The sequence below is a fragment of the Meleagris gallopavo genome, chromosome 3 (assembly GCF_000146605.3).
Source record: "Meleagris gallopavo isolate NT-WF06-2002-E0010 breed Aviagen turkey brand Nicholas breeding stock chromosome 3, Turkey_5.1, whole genome shotgun sequence".
NCBI lineage: Eukaryota > Metazoa > Chordata > Aves > Galliformes > Phasianidae > Meleagris > Meleagris gallopavo.
The window spans coordinates 14,201,138-14,228,954 of record NC_015013.2 but is presented as its reverse complement, the minus strand read 5'-3'; the positions used below and the strand labels follow the sequence as shown (position 1 = coordinate 14,228,954).

General features: G+C 38.3%; 1 protein-coding gene across 1 annotated transcript in view; it reads left to right on the top strand.

The window, feature by feature from the left end:
• Window positions 1–27,817, top strand: part of ZCCHC2 (zinc finger CCHC-type containing 2) — a gene marked incomplete at its 5' end in the record, with an annotated part of 41,197 nt that overhangs the window by 2,941 nt on the left and 10,439 nt on the right. Inside the window, 7 exons of the mRNA XM_010708427.2 lie at window positions 9,324–9,435; window positions 12,640–12,716; window positions 14,939–15,010; window positions 18,108–18,220; window positions 20,696–20,790; window positions 24,190–24,273; window positions 25,961–26,018. Coding sequence (XP_010706729.2) covers window positions 9,324–9,435; window positions 12,640–12,716; window positions 14,939–15,010; window positions 18,108–18,220; window positions 20,696–20,790; window positions 24,190–24,273; window positions 25,961–26,018 — 611 coding nt within the window. The remainder of the gene's footprint in view (window positions 1–9,323; window positions 9,436–12,639; window positions 12,717–14,938; window positions 15,011–18,107; window positions 18,221–20,695; window positions 20,791–24,189; window positions 24,274–25,960; window positions 26,019–27,817) is intronic.

The window sequence follows — 27,817 nt, the reverse complement described above, 5'->3', positions numbered from 1 at the left end:
GGCGGACCCGAGCCGCCCCTCCCGCTGCGCTCCCGGCTCTCCGCCGAGCGGTGCCGGGGAGGGAGCTGGCGCCCTGTACGGGTGAAATAATATGGCGAACCGCGGTCGTATGAGATCAGCTCCGGAGGAGATCGGTTCTGCTCCGGGCCCGTCAGACTGTTCTGTACCCTTCGTGGCGTGAAGCCCGTTGAGCGAGGACCACGGCCCCCCGTAGGAGAGCTGGAGGGGGTCCCTTCGTCGGGAGGTGTAGTGATAGGTCAAGGGGGAACGGCTGTTAAAGAAGGGAAGTTTAAGTGAGATGTGTGTCGTAAGTTCTCCGCTCAAAGGGCAGTGAGGTGCTGGCACAGCTGCCCAGAGAAGCTGTGGTTCCCCATCCCTGCAGGTGCTCAAGGCCGGGTTGGATGGGGCCCTGGGCAGCTGAGGTGGTGGGTGATAGACCTGCCTACGGCACGGGTTGGAACCGGGTGGACTGCAAGGTCCCTTCCAAACCGAACCTAAACTGTTCTGTGGTTCTGAGATGTGAACTATATGCGGTGTCCAATAAAATGGCATCATTTGGGGTTTCCAGGAGTTACAATATATAGCTGTAATGAGCAGTGGTGCTCAAGAGGTTCACCTATGAAGAATTTGACTGATGGCTACGTGCTCTGGTTACCAGAGTGTAAAGTTTTATTTTTTTAATATATAAATATTCATATGTTTTAATATATAAATATTTATATATTTTAATATATAAATATTTAATGTGAAGTCAATCTTACCTAGACAACGAAGACCCTAACCGGAAGACACGATCAAAATCACAGGGAGAAAGAAGTCATATATATGTATATATATCTTTGTCGTCTGGTAGGATTAACCTCACATTAAACCTGCTTCTTGACAGAAGATTAATAGAATTGCTACTCTTGGTCTCTTGTTCTAATTATCCTTTAAGAACTTAACATTTCTTAGTGATAGCCCTTTACAAATTCAGCTGGAAGTGGTCGGTAGATTCGAAGATATTGGGGAGAGTGCTGATGGAGTGGGATCTGCAGAGGTAGGATTGCTTTGTAATTGCAAAAACTTTGTTTAACTAAATGTTCTGAAGCACTTTGTTTAGGGCAGAAACACCTGATACAATTTGCAGTTTTTGTAATGAAGATGGAGTAACACTACTTGGAAAGCAAGCCTTTGGTGAATTAAGCTGTACAGAATGTGAACTTTGAGTCTAGAGTTACATATAAAAATAAACAAGCAGCATTCACATCTGTATTCATAAGCCAAACTTACCACTGTGCTAAAAGTCTGCTGATATCTCTATTATATATAATCATTTTAAATCAAAGAACACAGCTTAATTAATGTGTTGATTGTATGTTTTTAATATGTGCATAGAAGTCGAAGCTGATCCAGTTTATTGTCTGTCATGCTCCATTCCACACCTCAAATTTGAGTGCTGCAATACTGAAGAAGGTCTGAATACATGCTAGCGTAATAAACGTGGCTTGTATTAGACATGGGAGCATTTAATCAGGCATATTTGTTGGTAACAGAACTGAGGTTCTATTGAAATAAACAATCTCCTGCAGGTAATTGTTTGGTGAATAGTATTATAATTAGCTGGCTTGAGGATTCTTTGCAGCAAAAGTCCCTATTTAAAAACAAAGGGAAAGTTTCTATTTACAGAATGCTTGGTTTAATAGTTTCTATTTATGGTTTATTTTGTCTGTGAAGGAGAAAAGTACTTTCATGATTGATCTTCAATGACTTGCAGTTGAGAAAGATACTAGAAATTAATTTTAGATTCTATGAGCTATGAGGGAATGAAAATACAAGCAATCCCATTTTGAATCTGCAGTGGACCAATATACTCAGCTTTAAGTATCATGGTGTGAGGGAAAGTGTATTTTCAGAGTCTGGTTTAAATAAGAGGCAGAAGCACAAATTTGTCATTTTATTGTTGGCAGAAATCTTTTAGATTGTGGTATGATGTTCTACATGTTTTGCACATAGAGATACAAAGTGCTCGTGCTCTCTTAGTGATCATAACACCCTTGTCACTTAGCAGAAATTTTTCTCACTCGAAACGGGAGTTAAGGATGTCCAGAAATGTTACTGGAAAGCTTCTGGAAAGGAAGTCATAGATAAAAATGGAAGAGCTTTGTTTAAATGTACATGCTAATAATGCTCCAGGAGACTGCATACTGAAAACTTTCACTGCTTTCATTGTTGTAGTTGTTCAGCTCTAATTATGAAGTATTAGGATGAGACAGATCTGTAATCTTACCCTGGGCTTCATCAACTTCTCTCTGGTTTCCATGTCATTTCTTCTCTGTTGTCTTAAATAAGCAATGGTAGCATTGCAGGTATACCCATGGCTTCCTAGTGTTTGCACTTACCTTACTGTTTGTCAAGCTGTGGCTGGATTTTCAGCATTGCCCGATGCTGACTTGTTTGTAGTCAGTAGGATCTTCATGGGCTTGTAATCCTGAGGATTCTCAGTTTGTTTTTCTGAAGAAAAGGATACAGATGCCAGAGGTGAGACAAGTATCTATGATAGCACAAGAGTATGTACATTTCTCTCTACTTCAATCTCTGCCTCCCATTTGCTTGTTGATATTGATGTCTAGCCATAGATGTTTAGAAGACACTACTGAATATCTACATTTCCTCCCTGATTTAATGAGGTTCTTTAGTATTTTCCAAATCATAATTGTTTATACTTGTAGAGGTTGAAGTTTGTAGAAGACAAGCTCAAAGATTTGGCTGGAAATTACATTCCTTCGTAAGCTGTAAGCTTCCTGACTTTCCTTAGCCTCCTAATCTTGTCCTTTATGGTGGAAGAAAGTGAAAATACACTTAATGGTGAAAAGGGATTTGAAGCCTTCAAAGCTATCCTAGGAGAGAGCAAATAGAATGACAGATTTTTTTGTTGTTCAGAACTGCTGTATGTTAAAGAATACTTCTAAACCTTGCCTCTTAGATGTATTATTCCGTGTAAGGAGTTGGAAGTAGTAGTGAAGGCTTTGTCACCTCTCAGAACTAATTGTACTTCAGTGAACCATTCTTGATGTTTTTCAATCTTTCTGTCATTGTAGGTGGTTGTGAGAATAACTTCTGTGTATCAGTCTGAACATTCAAGTAATTTTCTTCTCAGTCAACAGACAACACTGAAGCTATATGAAGCTGTGGGACAAGCAACCAAGGGGAGATGCAGGAACATGTGGACTGCTACATTACTGGCTTTAGCTTCAAGATCTGTATTTGTCATGGGCTGGCTAGGTTGGGCAGAAATTGTTGTTTAAGTCCAGGTAAAAATTCTAATGCAGATGGGTGTTGAAGACCTTTCTGTATGATGAGCAAACATAGGGTGCAGTGTTCTGTCAGCACTGAAAATCGCTGCTGTAGTTGTAGTTGTCTTCAAGTTTAGTTGCCATAGGCCTTGATAGTCAAAGTTAATAATCCTGTGTTAGAGATTGGTATAGCCTTTGTCTCAAAACTGTTGCAATTTTGCAGTGCTACAACTTGATTTGTATGGGATTGTTGAAGCTTTTGTATGGTTTGCTTACTCCCCAAATCAACTGGTGACTTACTGGAAGCTTTCTGTGTCCCTCACAGTATATTGTTGCTGACTCTTACAGATAACATTGTTTAAACGCTGCAGGCAGCTCAGCTCAGCACCACACAGCCAGTCACTTATTCTCCACAGGTGGCATGAGGAGAGAATCTGAAAGATAAAAGTGTGAGAACTCACTGGCTGAAATAAGGACAGTTTACTAGTAAAGGAAAAGCTGTGCACACAAGCAAAGCAAAAGAGTCCATTCTCTGCTTCCCATTGGCAGGCAGATATTAAGCCACTTCCAGAAATGCACAGCTCATCACAGATAGTGGTGAAGACAAACCCTGGCTATTGCTCTGAATGTCCCCCCTTTTTCCTTCTTTCCCCCAGCTCTTATTGCTGAGTATGATGACATGTGGTATGGAATATTCCTTTGGTCTGCTGGGGCCGGCTGTCCCCTCCCAGCTTTTTGTGCACTCCTAGCCTCCTCTCTGGCAACATCCCCCTGAGCTTTTTCCAGTCTGAACAGTCCCAGCTCTCACAGCCTTTCCTCACAGAAGAGATGCTACAGTCTTTTCATCATCTTTGTGACCCTTTGTCTGAACTCTATCCAATGTGTCCATGTCTCTCTTGTTCTAGGGAGCTCAGAATTGGATGCAGAGCTCCAGATGTGGCCTGAGTTAGAGAAGAATCATAGAATGGCTTGGGTTAGAAGGGACCTTGAAGACCATTTAGTTTCAACCCTCTGCTGTGGGTGGGGACACCTCCCACTAGCTAAGGTTGCAGCTTGTTGGAGTTGTGAAGTTGAAAGCTTGCAAACTGGAGTGTAACTTAGCAGCAATGCCAGTTGAGCAGTTGCCTTCGGTTTTATCTTACATTTGGCTTGCAGCTTGTTCAAGAGAGTAAGAGGATTTTTTTTTTTTTTGCATTGGAGGCAATCTGCTGCATCAACAGTTGTCATCATTGAACAAGTTTTCAAGAATTGGGTCTGCTCCTGCCCTGTATTTTTGTATTCGTGAGTATTAGATGCATGTGCTGAATTTCCATTTAAGTACAAGATAGCATAAATAGCATAAAATAAAATCCCTATATCCAAGCAACAGCAATAACTAAGAAAGAGAGAGCAGTTTCTGTTGCATATGGTCTTGAGTCGCAAGGCTTCGTCTTCTGCTCTTGTCATCAGAAGGTTCAGCAGCACATACATAATGTGGGGTTTCAGCTGTCTCACTTCGTAAGAGGTCTTACTGAGCCTTTGTGCCAGCATGGCTGCGTAGCTCTGCATCTGCTGTATAGCAGTATAGCAATAAGGACAACAGCTTGTAAGGATTGTTCTGAGTGAATCGTAGCTTTGGTCCCACAGCTGGCACCAGATCTCTCAACTTGGGATATTCTACTCTTCTGTGATTCTATGAATCTAATAGAGATTACTCTGATGTTATTCACATTTATCTAAGGTACAGATGTTGCGTTTAAGAATGTGTGGTTGTGAGGTGATCCTTCCAAGGTGCTTTCTTTCATGTTTGTTTATTGACATCTGGTTCTGTTTGCCAGTTTCCCACTTGTACATGAATGAGTAAGCTGTGCTGGTTTGCATCTGCACAGCCTGCAAGGCTGCCCCTAGCAGCACATCGACTGAAGTCTTGCAGAAAAACAAGCTTTCATTTTTTGGCATGTAGAACTAATCAAGCTATCCAACTGCTGTAAGCAGGTTTCCCTTGTTAGTGTTCATCAGAGCTGATGCGTGAATAGCTCTTTTATGAAAGTGCAGTGCAAACATCAGAAGACTTATGTGCATCAATCACAATGATTAGTATGTTATCCAGTAACAGATTTCATTACATATTGCCAAACCCATACCAGCATGACATTTTTTTCATCAGCAGTCTGTGCTAATAGAAGGCAGTGTGGACATCTGTTGTGTATAGACTAGCTCACATATGTTAGTTTAACAGAGCAGTGTCCTCTTGAGCAGAATGACTCACCTTTTTCAGCAATTGATGCTTGTGTCCTGGGACTAAAAAGACATCTCAAGCGTTAGGTCTTTCTCTTTAATACACTACTTGTTTCAACCATACGAGGAGGAATGGTGTTCTAGCTACAGTGCTCTGGTCTAGATTGTGAGAGCAGGCAATTTTTATAGCACTGTTTTGCTTTACTTTCAAAGAGAAATGTAGCTAACGTCACAGAGATCTGTGAGATTATCAGATCAATTATCTGGCAACTCATTTGTGGCCACCCACATTTCTTGCTTCACTGTATTTTAATCATTAGCAGCAGCGCTACAAACCACATCTTTACATGTAGAAAGCCTTGCAGTGATAAAGGGCTGCTCCACGCCTGGAGCTCCTCCTGCACTGACCGTGGGGCCTGCAGAGCTGCTTCGCTCGTGCTTTACTCGCTGCTCTTTCTCACAGCTGCTGCGTGGCATTTTTTATCCGTGCTGAAATGTGTTATCACAGATGTGCAAGCAGCATTACGCACTGACCGGCAGCAGCTCCATTTCGGAGCTGGCTGAAGCTGCCTCTTATCTAACTATATTTCTGTATATCTCCTGTATTCCATCATGTCTTATGAAAGCTGTCAGTCACAGAATACACGCATGTAGTATTGGTTTAAATTGCCAGGTGAAGATTTTCTCAAGTGAATTATTTTTTTCTGTGCTTACGATTATGTGTAAAACTATCGATGTCAAGACTTGTTTAAATACAGGATTGAAGCCCATATTATTTTGCAGTTTAGAGGGAGCCTTAGAATGTGAGTGTAGTTCACCTTACACAGAGAGTGTTGCCATAGGTAGAAAAGTAACCATTCTAGAATAATTCTCTGCAAAAATATTTGAACACTATTACAAGGACGGTGTATATTGCTGGTGAGAAGCAGTTTATGAGTATAAAGAGGTGCAGCAGCAACCTTTGCTGCTTCTCTGATAGAAGCAGTAAAGCTTCTATCTCAGCGAAATATATGTTTGAAATAAATTTTATTTCTAAACTCTTTTAAAAACTGCTGACAAATTCTTTGACTTCTAACTTTAGTTATTTCTTGGAATAGACTGCAGTTTATTTTTCCATTAATAAAACAAATGTCCTGATTTAAAGAGGAACATAAAGTCTGACTTTAAATTGATTTGGTTTTAAATCTTTTTTTTTTTTTTAGTTAGAAGAAAGTGATGATCAGGTATAACTCTCAGTATAACTCTCAGCTGACTCCTTAAAATGAGTACAGCTCTGCCTTCAGCTCTTACAAATTAAATAGTTGGAGGGCTGCTGTCAGAATAAATGCAGATTTCTGCTGTCTTCTGCACGTGGTGTGGATGATAGCAAAGCTGCTCTTGGCGGAACACATGGATGCCATTTAACAAAGGCTTTACTTCTGCCAGGCAATAAACATTGTTTGTCTCTTTAAAAAAAAAAAAAAAAGGTTCAGTTCTCTGATTTCCTATCAGGAAGATTCATACCAAAACATGCACTGAACTTGTTAATTTAATATAGTTTGGTCACAGCCAGTTAGTCATATGTATGGACAGTCTTAAGCAAATCTGTTTTAGCAGTGTGAATTCAATGCCCAAATGCTAACAGTTCTGTGAATATTGCATGCCCGGGAGTTAACCAAAAGCAAGTGTTACAGTTTTTAAGGTTATGTGTTTGGGTGTTAGGAAATATCAGACAAAACAGTGTCAGTGGGAGTCTACAAGAGATCTTGGGGTGGCTCTCACCAGGCTATACTTGTGAAGCTTGCAAATTTGCTAGAGCTGCTAAAATGCAGTCCCACAGACACACAGCTATTTCCCATTCTTGTTCCTGGTCTGACATTGTTTGTGATCTGTTAGACACTTAGAGCGTGAAGAGAAGCTTTGGTCAGTAAAGAAGTTTGCTGAACTTGTCTACTGAGGGACTGGGGGTTGGTGTGAGTTTTAGCTTGACAACAAGCGCTGTGTATCTTAAGTCACATTGCTTTGAAAGCTGAAATTACTGATGCTCAGTATAGTATATAAGCCAAATGCTGTCTTGGGTGAGAGAGCTGAAGTGCTTTCCAGTTCCTCTGCCCATTTACAGTGCAATCTAAAGGCAGACTGATGCTGATTTTATGCTGCCATGGATTTATCCAATGAACATTCAATTATAGGTATGTGCTGGGCAGGATTTACCCGAGTCCTCAATGAGTTCTGAGTATTGTTAGGAGTTACCTCAGTTTATAGCCACACAGTAGATGGCTGATGTAAAGCTGGTTAAACAAAATGAAGCAAGCTATGCTTGGAACATCTGTCAAATCTTCAGAGTTAATTGAAAAATTCACAGACTGTTTTGTTGTGTTTTGACACATGCTTCCTCACTGTGGTCTTTTTGTGACAGTCTTAGATCCTCAATACCAGACAAGGTGTAACAGGTCTTATCTGCTTGTTTGTCCCATCACGAGTCCTTCAGGAAAAGCAGAAACATAACAAAAGCAACTCTTTCACATTCTGGCACTTATTTGCAAAACCTTATGCTTCCCTTATTTAAAAATGATAAGTTCTGCCAAGGATTTCTCTTCTGCCCCTGTGTTCTGAAGGACGTAATGCAGTAGCACTCTTCACCCTGAAGGAGAGGAAAAGACTTTGAACTTCAAATATTATCTACTTCAAAAAGTATCCATTTCCTCCAGTAACTGTGTGTTTTAAGAAAGTCTAATAAGGTATTGCTTTAGTTCCTAGTTTTCATACAGACCTAAATATTTCATACAGCTAAATATTTGTGGTGCAGTGAATACTCTCCATCTAACTTGCTTCTTTTGAATGCTTTTTCAAGAAAACAAACTTCTGTTCTACCTTCCAGTACTTAATAAAAAAGAACAGTATGTCATTGATTTGTGCTAAGTAGAGAACCTTCTTTCCTCCTTTGTGTTGCTGCTACCCTGCATGCCATCCTGCTTGCCCAGAGGTCAACATATTTGCATATTGCTGGTACTTGCACGCATATACTGAGCTCGTATGTTTACTTGTTACAGTAAAATGAGATACCTGACTTAAACGTAAACTCACTACTAATTTCTAATATTTCTTAGTTCTATGCCCATGGTTTTTTTAAGGTGTTATTTTATGTCACTTCTTTGAAATGTGGACTTAAATTGGTCATCTGGCAAAACCTGTTACTTCTAAAGTCACTGGAGGCATTACACTGCTTTGAATTTTATGTTGGCTAGTTGGATTGCTTTTTAACAACATTTGGTCACTGAAAGATAAGTAAATTGATACATAAACGTTTTATATCAATTTGAGAAAAATTATATAGGTTCATATTAGTGATGGGACTAAAAGGAATGGCATCAAGATGCTCCAGGGGAGAATCAGGTTGGATGTTAGGAAAAATTTATTCTCTGAAAGAGTAGTCAGATGCTGGAATGGGCTGCTCAGGGAGGTGGTGGAGTCACCGTCCCTGGAGGTGTTCAGTAAACATTTACATGCTGTGCTAAGGGACGTGGTGTAGTGGGAAATATTGCTGGTAGATGTATGGTTGGATGGGATGATCATGAAAGTCTTTTCCAACCTTGGTCACTCTGTGGTTCTGTGTTACCCTAGGAGAAAAAAACCACATGAAGTCCATTTTCACCTAACACCTTTCTGCTAGGTTAGTTCTTCTCCCTAGTTTGTTTTCCTCCCACTCTGGGAGACTATTATAACTATACAACTATTACTAATATATATAACTAATATAACTACTATGGTGTGTTTCCTGCTGTTAAGAGTGTGCTTGGATTATTTACATTCTATTAATACGCTTCCTTTCTTTCTTCCTTCTCAATTTAGGATGACTTTTCCCGCAGTGATTGCACGTCAAGTAATGAGACCAGTTTGCTAGAACGGACCACAGCACCTCATGATGGACTACCAATGGCTTCCCATAGACCTCAGCGAGAAGGTATGTAGTCTGCACTTTCTTTTGAGGAGTTCTTTGGGTTTTTTTTGAAGGTAAAACTCACCTTGAAGTTGTGGAAGTCTTGGTTAGTTAGAAGTGCTTGTAACTTAACCAGCTCTTGTGTTGTATGTCTTTGTACTCATCTAAATCTGGAGTGGTTGGTAAGTGTATTAGCTTCTCTGCTCGTTACTTGGTCTTTTCTTTATTATGACATATTATCATCCTTGTTAGTTGCTAAATACTAGTGACTGCTTGCATGAAAACTGATTGCAAATGGGCTTCCTCCTGAAGAAAGAGACGTGGCATTTGGGAGAAGGCAAGAAAATTTAATGTCACTGTATTAGCATTGTTAAGGTTTTTGAAGCAAAACTAAACATACTTTGAATCTGTGAATGGCTTTTGCTGCATCATTCGTTTGTATCTGATTAGTCTTAAAACACAAAGGAATAAAGAAAGGAAAAAGACATGTTGAGAGGTTTTAGAGGAGTGGTTGCTTGGAGAAGTGGGAGAACTTTCCTTATGAAGTAAATCACTTTTGGTTCTGCTGGGAAGAGGAAGGATAAGGCTTCAGAGCACAATCAGAACATTAGTGTGATTGCTGGAACACCTTGAGGAAGTGAGCAGCATTGAAAACAGATTTATTCTTACCCTTTATTCTTCAACAAGCAGCTCACTTGTCTACTCAGGGGAAGCTTACATTATCTTCCAGTTAGTGAAGATCTAGCAATCTGGGAAAGGCTTGCTATTTTATCCTGATAAATGTCCTTTTGCCTCTACTGTGGAGATTTAATTATGCTTTGAGACTTCTAATTCCTTGGGAAAAACACAACAACAACAAAACAACCAGAAAGATTATGTGAGATTACAGACAGCAGTCATATTTGAAAACCTACTGTAGAGTTCTAAGTACAAAATGTTCGTATTCACAAATTAGAAACAGAAATGGGAAACTCAGCAGCAGCATTCTTGAATTAAGTAACAGAAGCAGAGCGAAGCTGAATAATTGAATCTATCTAAATGCTTAAATACTTCTCAGTTATTATATTGCCATATTAACAAACTACTGTGAGGGATCAGAATAATTTTGTGATAGTGATATGTTGGGTTTATGATATAGAGTCCTTAATATAGTCTCCTTAGCGGGTTAAAAACAGCATAGATCATTGAAAATTATATTTATTTTCAATTTTAATGGTACTAGTTCTCTGAAATCTTAATACTTAAAATGGAAGCAGTGACACACATGCTTGACTTCATCATCCTGACTGTATTTGCTACATTTAGAATACATTTAGAGATGCTACATGCCTCATTGGCTCGTGTTTCAAACATTTCTTCTTGGTCTAGCCATTTAGAATAGCTAAAATGTGATTGTGGAAACAAGATTTTAAAGTAGGCTATTGAAACTGTGAAGCTAAGGTTGTCCTGCAACAACACAGTAATTACCTGTTGTATCATTTATTAAGACTGAGCATTGACTGCAGCAAAGGAAGTTGAGGAAGTTAAAGGTACTACAGTGTGTAATGAGATGTCTTATGGTAGAGGACAAATATATTTAGCGTTGATAGCATCCAATAGATCAAAATCAACACAATCTTATTAGAAAAAAGCATGCCTGTATGTGAATGTTAATGGTGGTGATTAGTTTCTGTAATTAATGTATGTTAAATATATGCATGTAGGGAAATAATGGAAATTAAAGCATTATACTCGGTTCCAGTCATGGGAATCAACTTTTTAATTAACTGTTGAATATCAGCCCAGCTGATGTTACTGATTTAAACACTGGCTGTTAAAAAGATTCAGTTAGCCAAAACTGATGTTAGGCCATAGCCTTTTCTAACAGCAACCTTGGCTCATCCCGTATGTCTTTGATTTTGCAGTAACTAATCTTCATTAATTGATAAAAACAAACCAGTTGTCCTGTTATTTAACTTCCAGGTAAGGGGCCACTATACAGCCAATATACACGCTGTTCCAACTCAGTATTTGTCACTCTTCCCAAGAAAAGAATGGAGAGTTGTAACACTACCACTGGGGTTATATATGCTTGCTTACTATTCTCTAAAGGACACTGAATACACTTGGTTCTCATAGCTCTGGCATGTGCAGATAGGGATGATACTTCAAGATGTTTCAAATGGGTGAAATGGTAACTCATTAAATTCCAAGGATAAGCTTTTGTAGCAAGTACTTGTAGGAGATTGATAGTTGTAGCTGTTTTGAGTGGTTCCCAGTATGTGTCTCGTGGGACTTAAGAATTGCAAGAAAAGTGTTAGCACCGAGAGGGAGCTTTTGTGGTGTATAGTTGGTGGAGCTATTATTAAATAAGATTTTTTTACTTGTCGTGGTGGTGCTTGTAAAGGAACAAAGTTCTGCTGAACTCTTAGAATAATGTAGCAGAAAAGCTGATACGCCTATCTTAGCTCTATAAGGATTTTTATGTACAGTATTACAATGGTAATGTTCTGTGCTCTCAAGAAACATTTCCAGATCCTGAATGCCATACATACATTTGCTGCTGTTTATGTCACAGCCAGAACTTGCCTATATCTTAAGCACAGCACTCTTCAGGGAAGGAGTGTTAAAGTAGCAAGTGCTTTAAAGTGCTCCGCTTCTGTTTCAGTTCTGCTGGTACTCTGATGTGATTACAGTGACCTTCTGCTCCTTGTTCTCTCTTTGCTAACACTTATTTCTGTCTCTGAGGCCTTCACCAAGACTTTTCTTCCACCTAAGTGGTTTTTAGAAATGTGGTTCTTAATTTGCTCTCACCATTACTTGATGTTTCAGGAACAGATGTGGAAGACACTGTCACTAGGTTATTTGTTTTAGGATTTTTTTCAGCACTTGTTACTTCTCAGAATAAAGATGCATCTTGACTTCTTTTCATTGTCTTTTTCACTTCCAGTGGTTACATTGTTGTATTTATGTGGCTTCAGGTCCAAGTAAGGTCTTGGTTAATGCAGGAATTCCCATGATCTTCAATGAAAGAACTGTGGTCAGGTCAGAGAAATACATTGAAGAGAATAAGGTTCTACCTGCCCCCTACAGTTTGTTACAGTATAATAGCATCTGAAAAGAAGGGAGATATTCTGAGTCAGTAAATGTATGGCACTACTCAGAGTAGCTAGATAAGTAGATATGTTTTTAAACTGTTTTTAAACTAAAACAAATTTTAGTATGTACAGTAAACTCTTTTTCTTTCAGCTGTACACATTGAGAAGATAACCCTGAAAGGAGTACCAAGAAAAAGGGCTGACAAACATCTGGAGTACACATTCAAAGTAAGCAAATAACCTCCAGCACAGCAATGTCTTCATGATCTATGCGTTGTAGAGGCATACAGCTTGTTTCAAAGACCTGCTCAGAAGGCCATTTTTAATTACATTAGGCTATTCAGAAATTCTTGGGATTATCCTATAATTCTCTTGGTTCTGCGTGCAGAGTAGGCTTCTTTGTATAATCCTGGGCTTAATATAGGAAGGTGTGAAGCACTAACAGCAGTCAGGTGTGTGACATTACTTCAGGAAACCTGGCATTCCTAATTTGGGGCAAGCACAGCAAATTAAAGGTAACTGATTGTTTTAGTCAAATGACATAGGAGTGCAGTTCTTGTTTCTGCAGCTCTGTATTTCTTGGAGTCGTACGTTCATCTCAGATGTCTTTTATGAATGTTGACCAGAAAAGCATGGCTTCTGATAGACCTGTTTGTTCTGATTTGGTTTCATTTTCTGAAAAAAAAAAAATAAGCTAACAAATTTTAAGGGTCTTCCCAGAATAGTCTCCATGTATGATAATATCATCTTCATGCATCATATAAAACAATTGTGACTAAATTTTAAATAAAACTGAAGCATTCCTTCTCCCTACTTTGGAAAACAGGCTCTCAGTATTGAGATCTGATATTAAAGGTTGTAGGTGTTAAATAATAGCTGCTAAGGCTGTTGGTGGTGATGTTCTAATCCAGTCAAAACTGGCATTTCCTTAGCAAGGCTTGACTAACATCATCAGTCATATGGCCAGTAGATGTGAATCATGAAGGGTACAAGATCTGCACACAAAAGAATGCTGTAGATCAAATGTTATATGTATATATAACTGATCATTGGATGTGCTCACGGAAGCTCTTTGAGGAGGTCAACTGCTTATGTGTTGAACGAGTCTGAAGCCAAAATTCAACTGAAAAAAGAAGGAACCATCACCCTTCTTTTGCTGAGAATTTAGAATTTAGCCCTCAAAGTCTTGATGATTTTCAAGTGCTTCAACATTGCGGTAGATAATTTTGTCCCTATAGTCTCTGAGTTGGATACTAAGATACAGTAATAGATAGCAGAGTTTGTACAGAATGCCCGTATGGATCATCAGTATTTAAACTGACAAAACTATTTGGAAAATTCAGCATGTAGATGGATTTGACAGTGGTTTTGATTTTCTTTGTTGAAGGGGGAAATGTTTGGAGATATTCTGGGAAGTATTTGAGTAAGTTTGAAACACCTCCACCTCAGTTCTCTTAGATGAGCAGATGAAACACTTTTCTGTGCACGTATATGCTGTGTTCCTCACTGCAGATCATTTTATGCTTGCTCAGACAATGGTATTGTAAGGTTATAATGGCAGTTACAGTCATGACTTCCTAAATGAGATCGACAAGAGTAGCTGGCGTTTCTGGGGACTAAGTTGAAGGCAGTTGGTGGTTAACGTTATCCTATCTGCTCTTCAGAGTGAATTAATCCTTATAATTGTCGTGTCCGCTCCCATTGCACAGAATCCTCCCATGCACGTAATGGGAATCTTAAAGCCAAAGGTAGACTTAAAGCCAGGCAGCACTCATCTAACCAAGCTTCTTTTTCTCTCAAAATATGCACGTGAATGTGCTCTCTTAATACCTGCATGTTGTGTCAGAACCATAAAATATTGAAAATCTGATAGAAGCATATATCAAAATGCTGTCTTATTCTTGAGTGACTTCTTGAGTAATTTGCAGTATTTTTTATGGATTGTACCCTTCCCAGGCAAGTTCTTTATGACCATATAAGATTCAAGCCCAGTGCAGATAAAATTATCTTATATGTACAATAAGCAGAAATATATCTATCTATTTTCTGATGGCAGCAAGAACTAAATGCAGTACATCTAACCAACTCTGCTTTGGTTTTTGAAGTTAAAGATGTTTGATGAAAGTCCTGTAATGACACAGCCTTCTGCCTGGTTTCTTTCAGAGCCAGAAAGTAATCTTCTGGAACTTCAGTGCGTTTATCTGAATTTGTTCATAATACATTTAGCCTCAAATAACATTAAAGTGATCTTCAAATGTACTCTCAAAAGTAGTGTACCTGTCTGAAAAGGTACACTGTTAACCTTGATTTGCCTGGTATTCAATTAGCTGTTAGTGTTAACTCTTCTACTGAGATCATCAGACTTATGGAAGTGTTGAAATCAACTAATTGGTATGTATGATCTTTGGAAAAAAGAAATTTTACTCATTCTCTTCACCTTCATTATTCAGGTAACGTGGTCCGACCTTTCGGTAACGTGTGTAACAAAAACACACCAGGAGCTTCAGGAATTCCTGCTAAAAGTATGTATTGAAATAGAAAAACAGTATTTACACATCAGATTTATAGCTTCCTATTGTTTAGGAGTGCTCTAATTTCTGGAATATGATCGCAGAAGCAAAAGCAAGCTACCAAGTTTTGTACTTAACAATTATCTTAACCATTTTAATAGTGTGTACTGTGGAAATAATAAAATATGTGGGGAGTTTCAGATGATGTAAATTGTCACTGAATTGTAGGGGCTGGAAGGCACCTCTAGAGATCATTGAGTCCAAGCCTCCTACAGCAGGCTGCACAGGTAGGCATCCAGGTGGGTCTTGAATATCTCCAGTGAGTCCACACCCTCCCTGGGCAGCCTGGTCCAGTGCTCCGTCACCTCACTGTGAAGAAGTTCTTTTGCACATTGGTGCAGAACTTCCTGTGCTCCTGCTTATGGCTGCTTCCCTTTGTCCTGTCCCCACAGACTGCTGAAGAGGCTGGCCATGTTTCCCTGATACCCACACTTAAGATATTCAGAATCATTAATAAAATTATTAATAAGATAAGGGCAGACAAATATTAATAATTTCTTATTAATAAGAACATTAATCTCCTGGGAAGCTGCTTTTATAGTTAAAACTATGCACTACCATAAAATGACTGTACAAGTGTTTAATATTTTCCATAGAATTAAAGCATAGGTGCAAACACTGCTAATTTGCTTAATTATGTCCCTGTTGGAATAAATTCAGCAGTATAATTTTTGTTTTTGATTAATTAGGCAGAATTGTAAGCATAACAGTTTTTAATTTTACCATTGCATTTGGCAGAAGAAAGGTATATTCACTGACACAAGGAGTTACATTTGAGAAAAGCTAGCAACTACTTGCACAAAATACCCCTATTCCCTAAGAGAACCTTAAAAGCAGGGCTGTTGTATGAGATCCCCTGCAGTTCTTGGAATGAGTGTTACCTGCAAAGATGCACACAAGCTTATGAAATGGATTCTCTGGTACCTACTTGCTTCCAGGAGAGGGAGGAGGAGGAAGGCAAACAGGATCCAAAACGTACTGTTGCAGAGCTGTAATGTCTGACTGATTGGCACTTCCATGTGCTGGCTGACTGCTCCCTCTACGAGAGAGTCTAGATAGAAGGTGGCAGAACAGGAGGGAGACAACCACAAACTGTTAGGAGCTTGCTAAGGTGGTTCTGTGGGGAATGTGCACAGCTGAAAAATCCTTTTGGTTTGTAGTGGTTTGATAGCCAATAGAAGAAAGAAGGAATTGTTAATAATAGGATAAAAATTGTATCTTGCTTTTAAAAGCACGGTAGAAGTATGAATGCTGTGAAGGTCGTGCATATTTGCCTGCTGGCTTTCTGGTATTCTAATTTCCAATCTGCCTGTTGGTGTTAAGTAGTACACTGTATTTCCTAAAACAGAAAGGAATGGTCAAACTTCCTGATAGGAAATTCCAAGTTTGTGGGTAGGTAGAAGTAAGATAACTGTGCAAGAAAGTTTTCAGGCTAGAAGAATTGGTGGGAAAAGCTAATGTAGTAAATGCAGTAACTTTGGTGCCTTATATTTAAAGTACAATTTCCGTTAGGTAATAAGCATAGAAAGTTACTTGTGTGCAGGAAATTACCCTTGTGTGTGGAAGGATAAACGTGCTTGTTGTAACAAGGCATTACCTGGAGGTAAGATAGCAATAACCTAAGCTTGAATTTATCTAAACCTGAATGAGCTGAATCCCTTTCATTAAAAGTTTTAAAGCAAAAATAGTTGTAGCAGTTTCTTAAGATAAAATTAAATAGAGAACATGAGGACAGGAGAAGTACGCTCTTCCCCATGCTTCTGCATGAGCGTGCTTCTCTAACAGAAAGCATGAGCTTTTTGTAGTTTTGTCAGTTACCACTGACAGATACTTTAGTCAGAGATACTTAGTAGCATGTATTAAAGCCAAAGTGGTCAGGAAAACTGCTTTTTGTTCAGAAGTCTTTCCTCCTGGGTTTGTAGTGCACTTGAGGTGTTATGTCGTGGTACTAACACTAATGGCACGTCTGTCTGGATTCCAGGATTTCCTTCCACATGTTTAACCGAGCAATTATCTCCATTAGACAATTAGACACAGTGTCTGTATGTTAGTAGCAGTTCATTCACTCAAAGAGTTGCTTAGAGCTTTGCTGTTACATTGCTAGCACATGTAATAGACCAATTGGCACTCTGGGTTGAGTGTGTTCCAGGCACAAAAAGAAGATGCTGCTGTAGTGTAAATTGTGTAGAGCTGTTCATCATAACGTGTGGCAGATGTTAACCAAATCAGCAATAGTTTTTAAGTGTAGGGAACGCGTTTCTGCTATGACTGTCTTCTTTTAACAGCACCAACGTTTAAATAAATTAGTATTTTTATGAATTTTGCTCAATAAATTAACGTCACCAGCTTTCATATACTTTACTGCATGTTTTGGAAGTCATAAATGTGAGAAATCTTCTAGGGATTTCTCTGTTTTCTAGTTCTCTAGGGAGAATTTTTCATTTAAAATTGATGTGCTCTTTAGTAGCAATCATTTTACACTATAAGCTAGAATATCAGAAAGCCTCACTTTGTGATTGGAAATGGTCGTAATGAATTTTAATGAACAACTTGGATATTAAGAGCAACTGGAGAAGGACTTACTATTGAGGAATACCAGTATCGCCCACTGTATTATAGAACTTATAACACTTTTTTTTTCCTCTTTCTTTGAAATAATTTCATGATGGTAGCGAGTACAGTGCATGTCATATTCCCTGGTGTTTTGTTCTTGTTATTTTCAGACCTGCTTTCTTTGTGTGAAAAGATTAAAGAAAGAAAACAAAAAAGGCTGTAAATTACTCCGAAAAAGAACATAGTATTAGTAAATTTCTGAATCTCCATCTCCTTTCAAAGAATGCTTTAAAGCTTCCTACGCCTGGATTTCATGTGAGAATTTAGAGCAAAGTGTTTCTCTGGCAAATTAAATTATGATAATTTGTTGTACTTAGTCTTCAAATTACCTTATTCAAACTGGAACAATAGAGTTTTTTGTTGATAACAAAAGATACAAAGATCAACAAAGATAATATGTGAAATGAGTAATTGACCTTTTTAACCTTCTTCTCAGCTTCCAAAGGAACTGTCTTCTGAAGCATTTGACAAGACCATTTTAAGAGCACTAAATCAGGGTTTTCAGAAGAGGGAAGAACGAAGGCATGCTGATCTTGAGCCCATAATCAGGTGAGTATTCTATGTGAAATGCATTATTTGAAGAGGGATTGGAATCAAACTAGGTGACTGCTAGGCACAGTGGAAATTCTGTTGTGTAAATGAAGTTTTTGAAGAGGATGGAAAGGCAGTAATGAAATTGATACTCTAGTCTCTTATTCTTGAAATTGAGACTCTGTTCTCAGACTTTAATGGTATGGTCTTCTTAAGGAATAATCATACAGTCACAGAAATATTTGTCCAGGGCTGCACTGTGTAGTAATGATTGCTAATTCAGGGAGGAGCAACTTACTTCCATTATGCCACTAAATATATTTAGAAATATTAAAAACAGTAACTCAGAGTTTCTGATTTTAAATCAGGGCAGAATGACACAGAACAGCATTTGTAAAAGAATAAAGAGTGGTAACGAGGCATATGCATAAAATAAAATACGATTCACACATTTATAAGAAAAAAGCCAGTATCTCAAGATCTGCTGTCTAGCGATGAGAGTCCTTGCTGGGATGAGGGATGTGCTGTTCAAATCCTGTAACTCAGAAAAACAATATAAATTTGAGTGTACCTCCTTTGTTCTTCTTGCATTTGTTATAAATCTTGTTTGGTTTGTTGTTTTTTGTTGGGGCTATTCAACCTTATTCAAAATAACTTAAATGATTTATTAGGTCAGGCAGATTGCCTCTTGAGTACATGCTGAAGTAATCAGGCACTTCTTGTCAAGCTCCTGCTCTAAATACTGCAGATATTTGGGTGTGAGCTTCTCACATCATTGGTTTTTGTCTCAGTAGCTTACCTTTAGGAGATACAGAGCTGCTGTGTGCCTCAGCCCTTCCCTCCAAATTTTCTTTATTTTGCTCTCTATTATTTGTCCTTTATTGGCTCAATTTTGTTTAATAAACATTCAGTTTTTTAAATGAACAAACTGCTTTTAAATAGAATAGGATTTGTATTTTAAGTAGAAAGTATTTATCTACAATACAAAAAGGCTGTAAAAACAGTAGAATGATTGCAGACCCCACAGATTGTTTGAGGATACCCTGAGAGCGTATCCAACGATGTTATAGTGTGGAGTTGTAATTACTGTTTACAACCTAAGTTGTGACTATGCTAGAATACAGTCTGAATAATCTTTTAACAGTGGCACCACTGTGTAACGTTTTTGTTTTCTTACAATGTTAGTTGAGCATAAATGTGTATTTGAGGGTCTTAATTATGCACACCTGATTGGCAAAAAATATAGACACAGGTCGCTCCGAAAGTATTGCCTCCTGTTTATTTCTGTAGAAACCACAACAGCTATAAAGGGTGCAATAACACTGTTAGATAGAACAAATTTTCAGCTACAAAACACTGTTTTTCAACACAGTTGCCACTGTTAACTGTGCATTTTCGCCAGCAGTGAACAAGAGCCTTCATGCTATGCTCATAAAAAATCTGAATAGCTATCTGGCAAGTGTCTTGTCTCTCACATCACTGTCACCACTGCTGAAATGCATCACCCACCACCTCACTGTGCTTACATCTACTCTTTGGTCTCTATAAATGTTCAGCGAGTGCTGATGATTGTTGGTGGGTGCCTTTTTTTCCACATGGAGGAATTCAGTGACACACCTTTACTACATACACACTTCCATGTCAGATGCCATTCTGTCAGACTGCCCCTCTGCTGCCTTCTGTCACACGGCTACGACACATCATGGAATATTGGCAGGAGGGTTCAACCTCTACTGCCATACCATCAACATCTGCTTCTGATGTTGTAGGCCAACATAATAAGATAGGAGCTGTTACTTTCGGAGCAGCTTTTGTATTTTGTTTCTTCCTCCCTCCAGAAAATAGAGCTGGGTAGTGCTGGCAAACAAAAACTGGAAACCTGGTGTGGGACTTAAGATGTTCATTCTTGGTCTGTCCTCTTATCTGGTGCTAACAGAAGTCCCTGACCTCTTGGGAAGAAATTCAAACCACTGCTGAGCAATTTTGAGAATCTCCTCATTTGCTCTTGAAGATAACTATTAAATTCAGTCACTGACATTGTAGGTGAATTCAGCTATTTGTTTAACGAAATAAGTGTGGTTAATGACCAGGTGCATTGCTTGTGAAACAGTAATGTGCTCTCTGTTTAAAAAAAAAAAAAGATACACCAAACACGTTAAGGTTCAGTGCTTTTTTGAATCTGCCTAAACTCCTCTTTGGTAATGTTACAGGTGGCTAAAAGATTTGAACTGGGATGGCTTAAATTCACACACCTTTTTAATTTAAAGCACCCATCATACCAATCTCTTGCACTGGCTGGACTCCAATGTCACACCAGCACTGAGCATCAAAGCTCTGAAGTAGCCCTTAGGTTTCTGTACACACAGTGTGCGAGTTTGCGAGTTCAAGCCTCTTTGTGAAGTGTCAGATTTGCTCTCCAGTGGTACTGTAGTATTTTTGTATTCTTCCATGGAATATTACTTACAGTTTAACAAACTCTCCCTTGAATTTCAGGCAGCTATTTTCAAATACATCACAAGCTTTTCTGCAAAATCAGAGAGTATACAACTTCTTCCAATCAATTTCATCAGAATCTTTGCACACTCACAGTAAGAAAAACCTTAATATTGTTTTGTATAATGAAATGTCTATTAAAAGTGATTCTTCCTTTCTTTCCTAATTATGTTTTTTTAATTACTTATTCATGTTGTGTTGTATTCTACTGGGTATAGTTGAACTTGTTGCCAATGAGTAGTTTTTTCAGGAGATACATTAGACATTGGGAATGTGCTGTGAACCATCAGCTTCTGTTCTTTACCTTTCCTTCTCCATTGTACCACCGTACTGTCAGAATAGGTAATAATGTCCATCTGTTTGGGACTTTATCCTTAAAAGGAATCTTAAAAGTGCCAGGCTTCCCTGATCTGATTCCATTTCAGCAGTAAGGCCAGTGGAATTGAAGAGAAATGCAGCCAAGTATTTTTGACTCTTCAAAAATTTAGTTAAAACTTCATGACATCAAAGGAAGAGGAGACTTCTCTTCATGGTTGTTTTGTTGTTGTTGTTTTTTCATTAAAGCTACTACAATGTTTTTTGTGAATCCTGTGAAAATGAATGAAGCAGTTGCATACTTCGGAACAAAAGTCTTGAACTGATACAAAAAAAATCAAATCTGTTATTTATTTCATTTCTTTTGTAAATGAAGGGTTTGTTTTGGTGTTTAAACTAAGATTTGGCTTGGTTACATAGTATGTAAGTAATGGGATGGTCCTGACTTGGGAACATATGGAGTATTTTTCAGAGCACTTGTACTGCAGGTATTTCCTTGGTGGATCTCTCACTTGTGTGTTCACCTAAGCTTAGCTTCTCTGTATGGCTGCCTTAGGATGTGGTCTTTGTTTCTGTTGAATCTTTTCTTCTTTCAATGCATGTTGACTTAACTGTGACAGTTAAGGCACTGAGTGTGAAACCATTGCCTCAGAAGTTGCAGATCTTCACACAGCACTGTGCAACTCAGAGTTTTCAAACAGCCTGCTTGTTAATGCTTGAAAGAAAATAGAGGGATGACAGCTGACACAAATTTGATACGACTTGTGTGATGTATCAGATGTATTCTTTCCGTGATCAGATAGAGCTTTGTGATTACAGGAGAAGCTGTAGATGTCGGTTTGTGACTTTGTTGCTGGTTTTAGTAACACTTAAGACATTTTTATATGTCAGTTTCATAAACAAATTAAGCAAATGAAGACCACGATGGTTGCGAAACTGGCTGGAATTCACTGCTGTGAAAAATTCTGGCAACCCTTTGTTAATAAGAATCTGCATAGGGAGGAAGAATTTCAAGCTCTGGGAAGATTTGCATTAATGATGGGCACACGTGATGTACATATTTTAGTCTATGGCTACATCTAGGTGGGAAGAAGTTGTAAATGCATTGTTGTGTATGATCGTAGTTTTCAAGTGGTCGTGGTGAGTTGTTGAAATGATCTGAGGAAGATTCAGTGCTGAGTTCCATCGTAGTGGACTTAACTGCGTTACTGCAGGGTGTCAGTGATTTGTGCAGAGAGGTTTCTGCAGAAAGTTTGTGAGGATTTGTCACATCTGAAATGCATGGGAGGTAGAAAAGATGAGGAGCTTGTTCAGCAGGAAGGGGAGAAAACTTCCAGTGGGCTCAATTTGCCCAAGTTAGAATAAGGGGTAGGCAAGAATCTGGTGATTACTGGAGACATCCTTGGCAATGAGTCATGCAGAAGAGTCAGGAGGTCAGGGTTAAGAACAGCATCAGTGAGGCACATGGCCAGGCACAGCATGGCTGCAGCACACCCCAGGCACAGGCCTAAGCTTGCATGCAGTTCCTAAGGCAAGGGATGAAAGCCCTGGATGAGGGATCTCCCAGCAGTCTCACCCAAAATTACAGAAGTGCATTGTGTCAGCGCTGCTCCTGAGCAGGTGAAGTCCTCAGGAGGGTAGGGGAAGAGACTGTAAAGCCCATTGGTGTGGTTCAGGGCCCCAGTATTGAGTTAGATATTAAGGAAAACTTTAATGAAGACAAATAGTGTGGTAAATATATAATTATTCTTTGATTTTTCAGTTGAAGAGGAAGACTGGTGACTTGTGTGAGATAAATCACCATTATGTTTTCTGTGGTGCAGCTTAATAGCTGCTCTACTAAGACAAAAGCACTCATTTTCCACTTCATCAGAATTGCCACAGTTAAGCAACTCATGAATTTCCTTTATTGCTGGCCACTGTTTTCACAGCTTTCCTATTTGGGAATCCTGAAATCCTGCTAAGTTCTGACAATTGCAATTTAGGCTGTAGTAGCATATTTTGAATACAGTAACTGTCAAGGGAAATGGAGGAAGCATATTTTTAAGAAAAATCTCATTCCACTTGTCAAATTGAATGTGCAGAATTAATTGGCAGACAAAGCAGCTGTGGCTTAAGTTGGTCTTCAATTACAAGTAGCAAGGATAAAATATCTTTTCATGGAAGCGCAAAAATATTCACTTGCTGAAGTACTCAAGTGCTGTAGGTATGATTTTGTATTAAAAAAAAAAGTGGAATAAATTCTCTGTTCAGTGGAGGATCTGTATACCATAAATAATAGTTGGAATCTCACACTGAATAAAACATTCTGTAAGTGTAATTATGTATGCTGTCATGGTTCCATTAAGGAGGGAGTCAATTAGCTCCCCCTCGTTCATAACATCAGTTATTTTCGATGCTTCCTTAGGCTGGCATACACTTTTAATCCCAGTAGACTTCATTAGGATATGATCTCTTGGGCTTAGTATGTTCAGTTCAGACAGTACTCAGGAGGATCTTCCTAATGTTTCAGGCTCCTGAACAGCAGCTTGCAGATGTTTTTTTCTTACGCTGGTTTGGAACTTTTTGAGAAGAGTAGACTTATAAAGTTAGATGCATTGTTGAGTTTAGTTTTCTTTCAGAGTATGGTTGTGGTATTTTTGCAACAAAACTGTAAATATTATTGCCATTTCTCTTTGTCATTCCATCTGTCATGAAAAGGCAAAAATCATAAATTGAGACTGTGATAAGGGCACTGGAAAACTTTACCTTGAATTAGGTCTCCTTTGGCACATGAATGATTTAACAGTGGAGGAGCGTAACTCATTGCCTCGAAATTACAGTAACTATAGTAAGGCTCCTGCCATTTACAACTGTAACAGGACATTCTTTATTAATAAGTAAATAAATAAAATCTGAACTGCAATGTAATACCAGTGTTCTTAAAACTATAATCACAATCCAAACTTTTAAAATTGCACCATAGCTTTAAAATTGTTCTGCACGCTGTTTTTTTAAAAGAAAAGCATCTCCTCTTGGAGGTGTTCTACTTTGAAGCAGATGATGTCGAAATTGTTGCCACGTGCAAACCAGTAACTTCAGTCATCCGTTTCTGTAGCTTCCAGTTCAGTACAAGCATTCAGGAACTGTCTAGTTGTTCAAGATCTATAAAGTTACTACGTGAACTTTATTCTCTGCAGGTAACTTACAACCCTCTTTGAAGACGGTTAAAGCACCAGAACACTTCAAGGAGGACAGTTCAGAAGCTTCAAGTCAGGAGGAAGGTAGTTATGTACTCAAAGGTGGTTTTTCTCTGAGCAATTTTACCACACTCAGTTCTGTAAATTGTGCAGTTGACTGATTCCTTTGTACAGAGCTGAGAGGCTTGGACTAAATGTGCTATGTAAATGAAGAATCTTTGCATACTTTGAGCAGTTTCCTTAGGGAGTTGCTAATAATCCAAGCAGTGGGATTGTTTGTAGACAGCGTGGAGACAGAAGTTCACAGCTCTATCAAGCAACGAGAAAGAAACACTTTACAATATACATGAGCCGTGTTTGTAGCTTCTCCTGTTGTTACCTATTATTCAGTTATTTGGGTTACAAACTGAGTGCAGTGACCTGTTTTGCTATAAATGTGTCAAATTTGTCTAGCTTTTAGTTTCACGTGAGAGGATGTTGGTGTTTTCCTCTTCTTCTTAGCCTGTGCTGCGTTTATACTCTGGCCAGTTAGTAAGGACTTCAACCACTTGGGTCTGCAATGAACATTGGTGACTGTCTGAAAGCTGGTGTTCCCCAAACACCTCAAAAACCACTAGCAGCTTAGTGGCTGGTCAGCAATTTCATTCTGAAATGGATGTCAGACCAGTTTTGCACTGTTTTGAGCAGTAGACAAGTACAAGTATGATCTTCTGGTAGGTGGAAATAGGTGCTGACAGGTGAGCATAGGCACATACACTGGGTTTCACAGAATGACAGCACTCTTACCCTCTTACACGTTATTAAGCTTGCAGTTGACTTTGTGTGCCATCAGTAATCCACATACATAGTCAGACAAGTTCTTCTTATTTAAAAACTATTACCATGCTCTTTGTTAGAGTTCAGAATACACTTAAATAAATGTATAGTATATTTGGAAATAGCTTAAATAATGCCTTTATATGCTGTACTTAAAAGGAATCTGTTCAATTGATGAAGGAATAAACACAATTCAGAACTCCTTTTGTGCTGTTTGTGTGAAGTGCTATCAGGAGTTTAAAAATCAGAATATTTTTTTTCAGATCATAATTTTTACTTCTGTGTTGTATATGGAGAGGTTCAGGTGAAATGATGGCTACCAAGAAGGCTAGTTGCAATTGGGAAAAGTTGCTTTTGTTAAAGTTTAACCGTTGTTTTAAAAAAATAGGCAGGCCTTGTATCCAACTTTCTTGTTTGAGGCAGTATTTCTCTTTCTGTTTCTTGTTATTTGCAAAGCTTTACTTGCACAGTGAAACTTATGAAGGTAATAATACAATGCTTCTGTGTAAGATTTATCTTCATTAGCTCTTCAGAATATGTCAATAACATGAAGTTTAGAGATTAATTTTGGCAGTCCAGAAAAAATTACAGAGTTCTATACTTTTCTGACTGAATTAATTTCTCTTCATCCCTTCATGCTGGTTGATATTTACACATGCAGTCCTTATGCTTAAATACAGAGGTGAGCAAAATTATAGCTCCTATTTTTCTGTTTTATTCTTCTGTGAAATTGGAGGTAAAGAATGAAGATTCTACTGTGTACAAACTGGTCTGTTTTTTATGTAACACCTGCCAGACTGAGCACTATAAGCTAAGTCTAGTGTATTTAATAGAGATGTCTTACTCCAAATTTCTGGTGGTGATGGAAAAATGAATCTGCTGGATTGATCTGGAAGAAGAAATCAGGATTGCTGTTGGAATCATGCATTTTGCTTTCTTTTTTTTTTTCTTCCAGATGTAATGCAACATGCAGCAGTCCACAAGAAACATAATGGAAAAAGTCCTGTTGCCAAGTAGGTACTAGGATGTGATGTGTCTGCTATGTTTCTGAGCTTCCGTTGGTTAGGGATTTCCTCCTAAATTAAAGCTTGCTTGATTGGGTGCTATTGGTTAATGTAATCTGTATTAGAAAGGTATATGTAACATAGAGCTCTCTGTTACAAACTCTATTTAAAATATTATAAAATAAACTACTTCTAAATCTGCAAGTGTAGGTCGTTTGGTCATTCTTCTTTTCCAAACTTTCAGAATTTATGAATTTCCAAATTTGTTATTTTCTTTTTCTAAGTGAGTAACATAAATTTTAATTTTATATACTTTTCCCACGTGCACCCTCACATGCATTTTTTTTATATGAAAATTTCTGTTGCTGTTGATTCTCTTCTTGTCTTCTATAGTTTTTCTATGGCCTTCTATGAAAAGGCAGTCCATCCCTTCCCTTGTGTAGCAGCTAAAGCGTATGTGCTTCACTGTTCTACATCCATTGCAAATGGAAGTGCTTCTTAACCGTGTTAGGTCATAGGCTTCATGTACTGGAAAGCACATCTAATGTGAATTCACTTGTTAATGTATCTTATCCAGAAACTTTGGAGGTGTTTGCACATGGTTGTGCAATATTTTAACTGTTTTAAGAGAGAAATTGTTACAGTTTTTGCTATGGTTGTCAGTCTTATCCTGTATTTCACTGTTATTTTATCTGTAAGATGTATTTACCTCAGGGGAGAAAAATTTACCTGAGATTAAAATAATTACTGTATAACAATAGCACAACGGAGTGCTAGGTGAAAAGAAAGGAGCAGACTCTTTAATAGTGTCTTTTGTGATAGAACAAGGGGAAATGGTTTCAAACTAAAAGAGGGAAAATTTAGATTGGATGTAAGAAAGTTTTTGACACTATGGGCAGTGAGGCAACGGAACAGGTTGCCCAGAGAAGTGACGAAAGCCCCAGCTTCTGGGATATGCAGGGTCAGGCTGGATGGGGCTCTGAGCAACCTGATCCTGCTGTAGGTGTCCCTGCTCATTGCAGTGGAGTTGGACTAGATGGCCTTTTAGTGTCCCTTCCAATTTGAATGATTCTATGATTTGATACCTGTGACAACATAGGTGTTTTTTTGTTCTGGTTTGCTTTTATTTAATCCTCCTCGTTACTCTAAACTTCCACGTGCCCAGAAGGAGAATGTGATCTTTACCAAATCTTTGGTAGAAAATCTGGATAGACATTCTGTTACGAAATAATGAAGAATTCAGTTCAATCTTGTTATCATGCAGTTATAACTGTAAGAATAAAGATTTTTTTTCCTTATTCTATTTATAGTAAAGTATAGTGAAGCTGACTGTAGTTCATGATCTGTCTTTCAGATGAGGCTTTGGTTAGAAGAATTTTGATAGACTGAGACAGACATTTCCACAAACCTCGGTGATAGGAAATTATTATACTCTTAAAGAGAAAATAATAGCTAGTGAGAAATGTTTACTACCTGACTACTAAAGGTCTAATTCTCCCCTGTTCACTTTGAGGTAATTTCTATATTATGTAGGTCTGTTTTTGAAATTAGTTAGTATGGCAGCCTTATTCTTGGAAGCATCCAGAAGTTTACTTAAGGGAATGAGGTTGAACAATGAAAAACTCACTAGTACTGCAGCTCATATGTAATGATGCAAATTTAGCAGGAGTTTCACCTAACTCAAGTTGACAGAAGTTTCTTAAGTGACTTTGCTCACGTCTCTACAGTCATGGACTCACATCTGTATTTAGGGACCTCCTTGGGTTCTTACTATTTATCTGAGCTTTTTTTTTTTTTTTAATATTTTA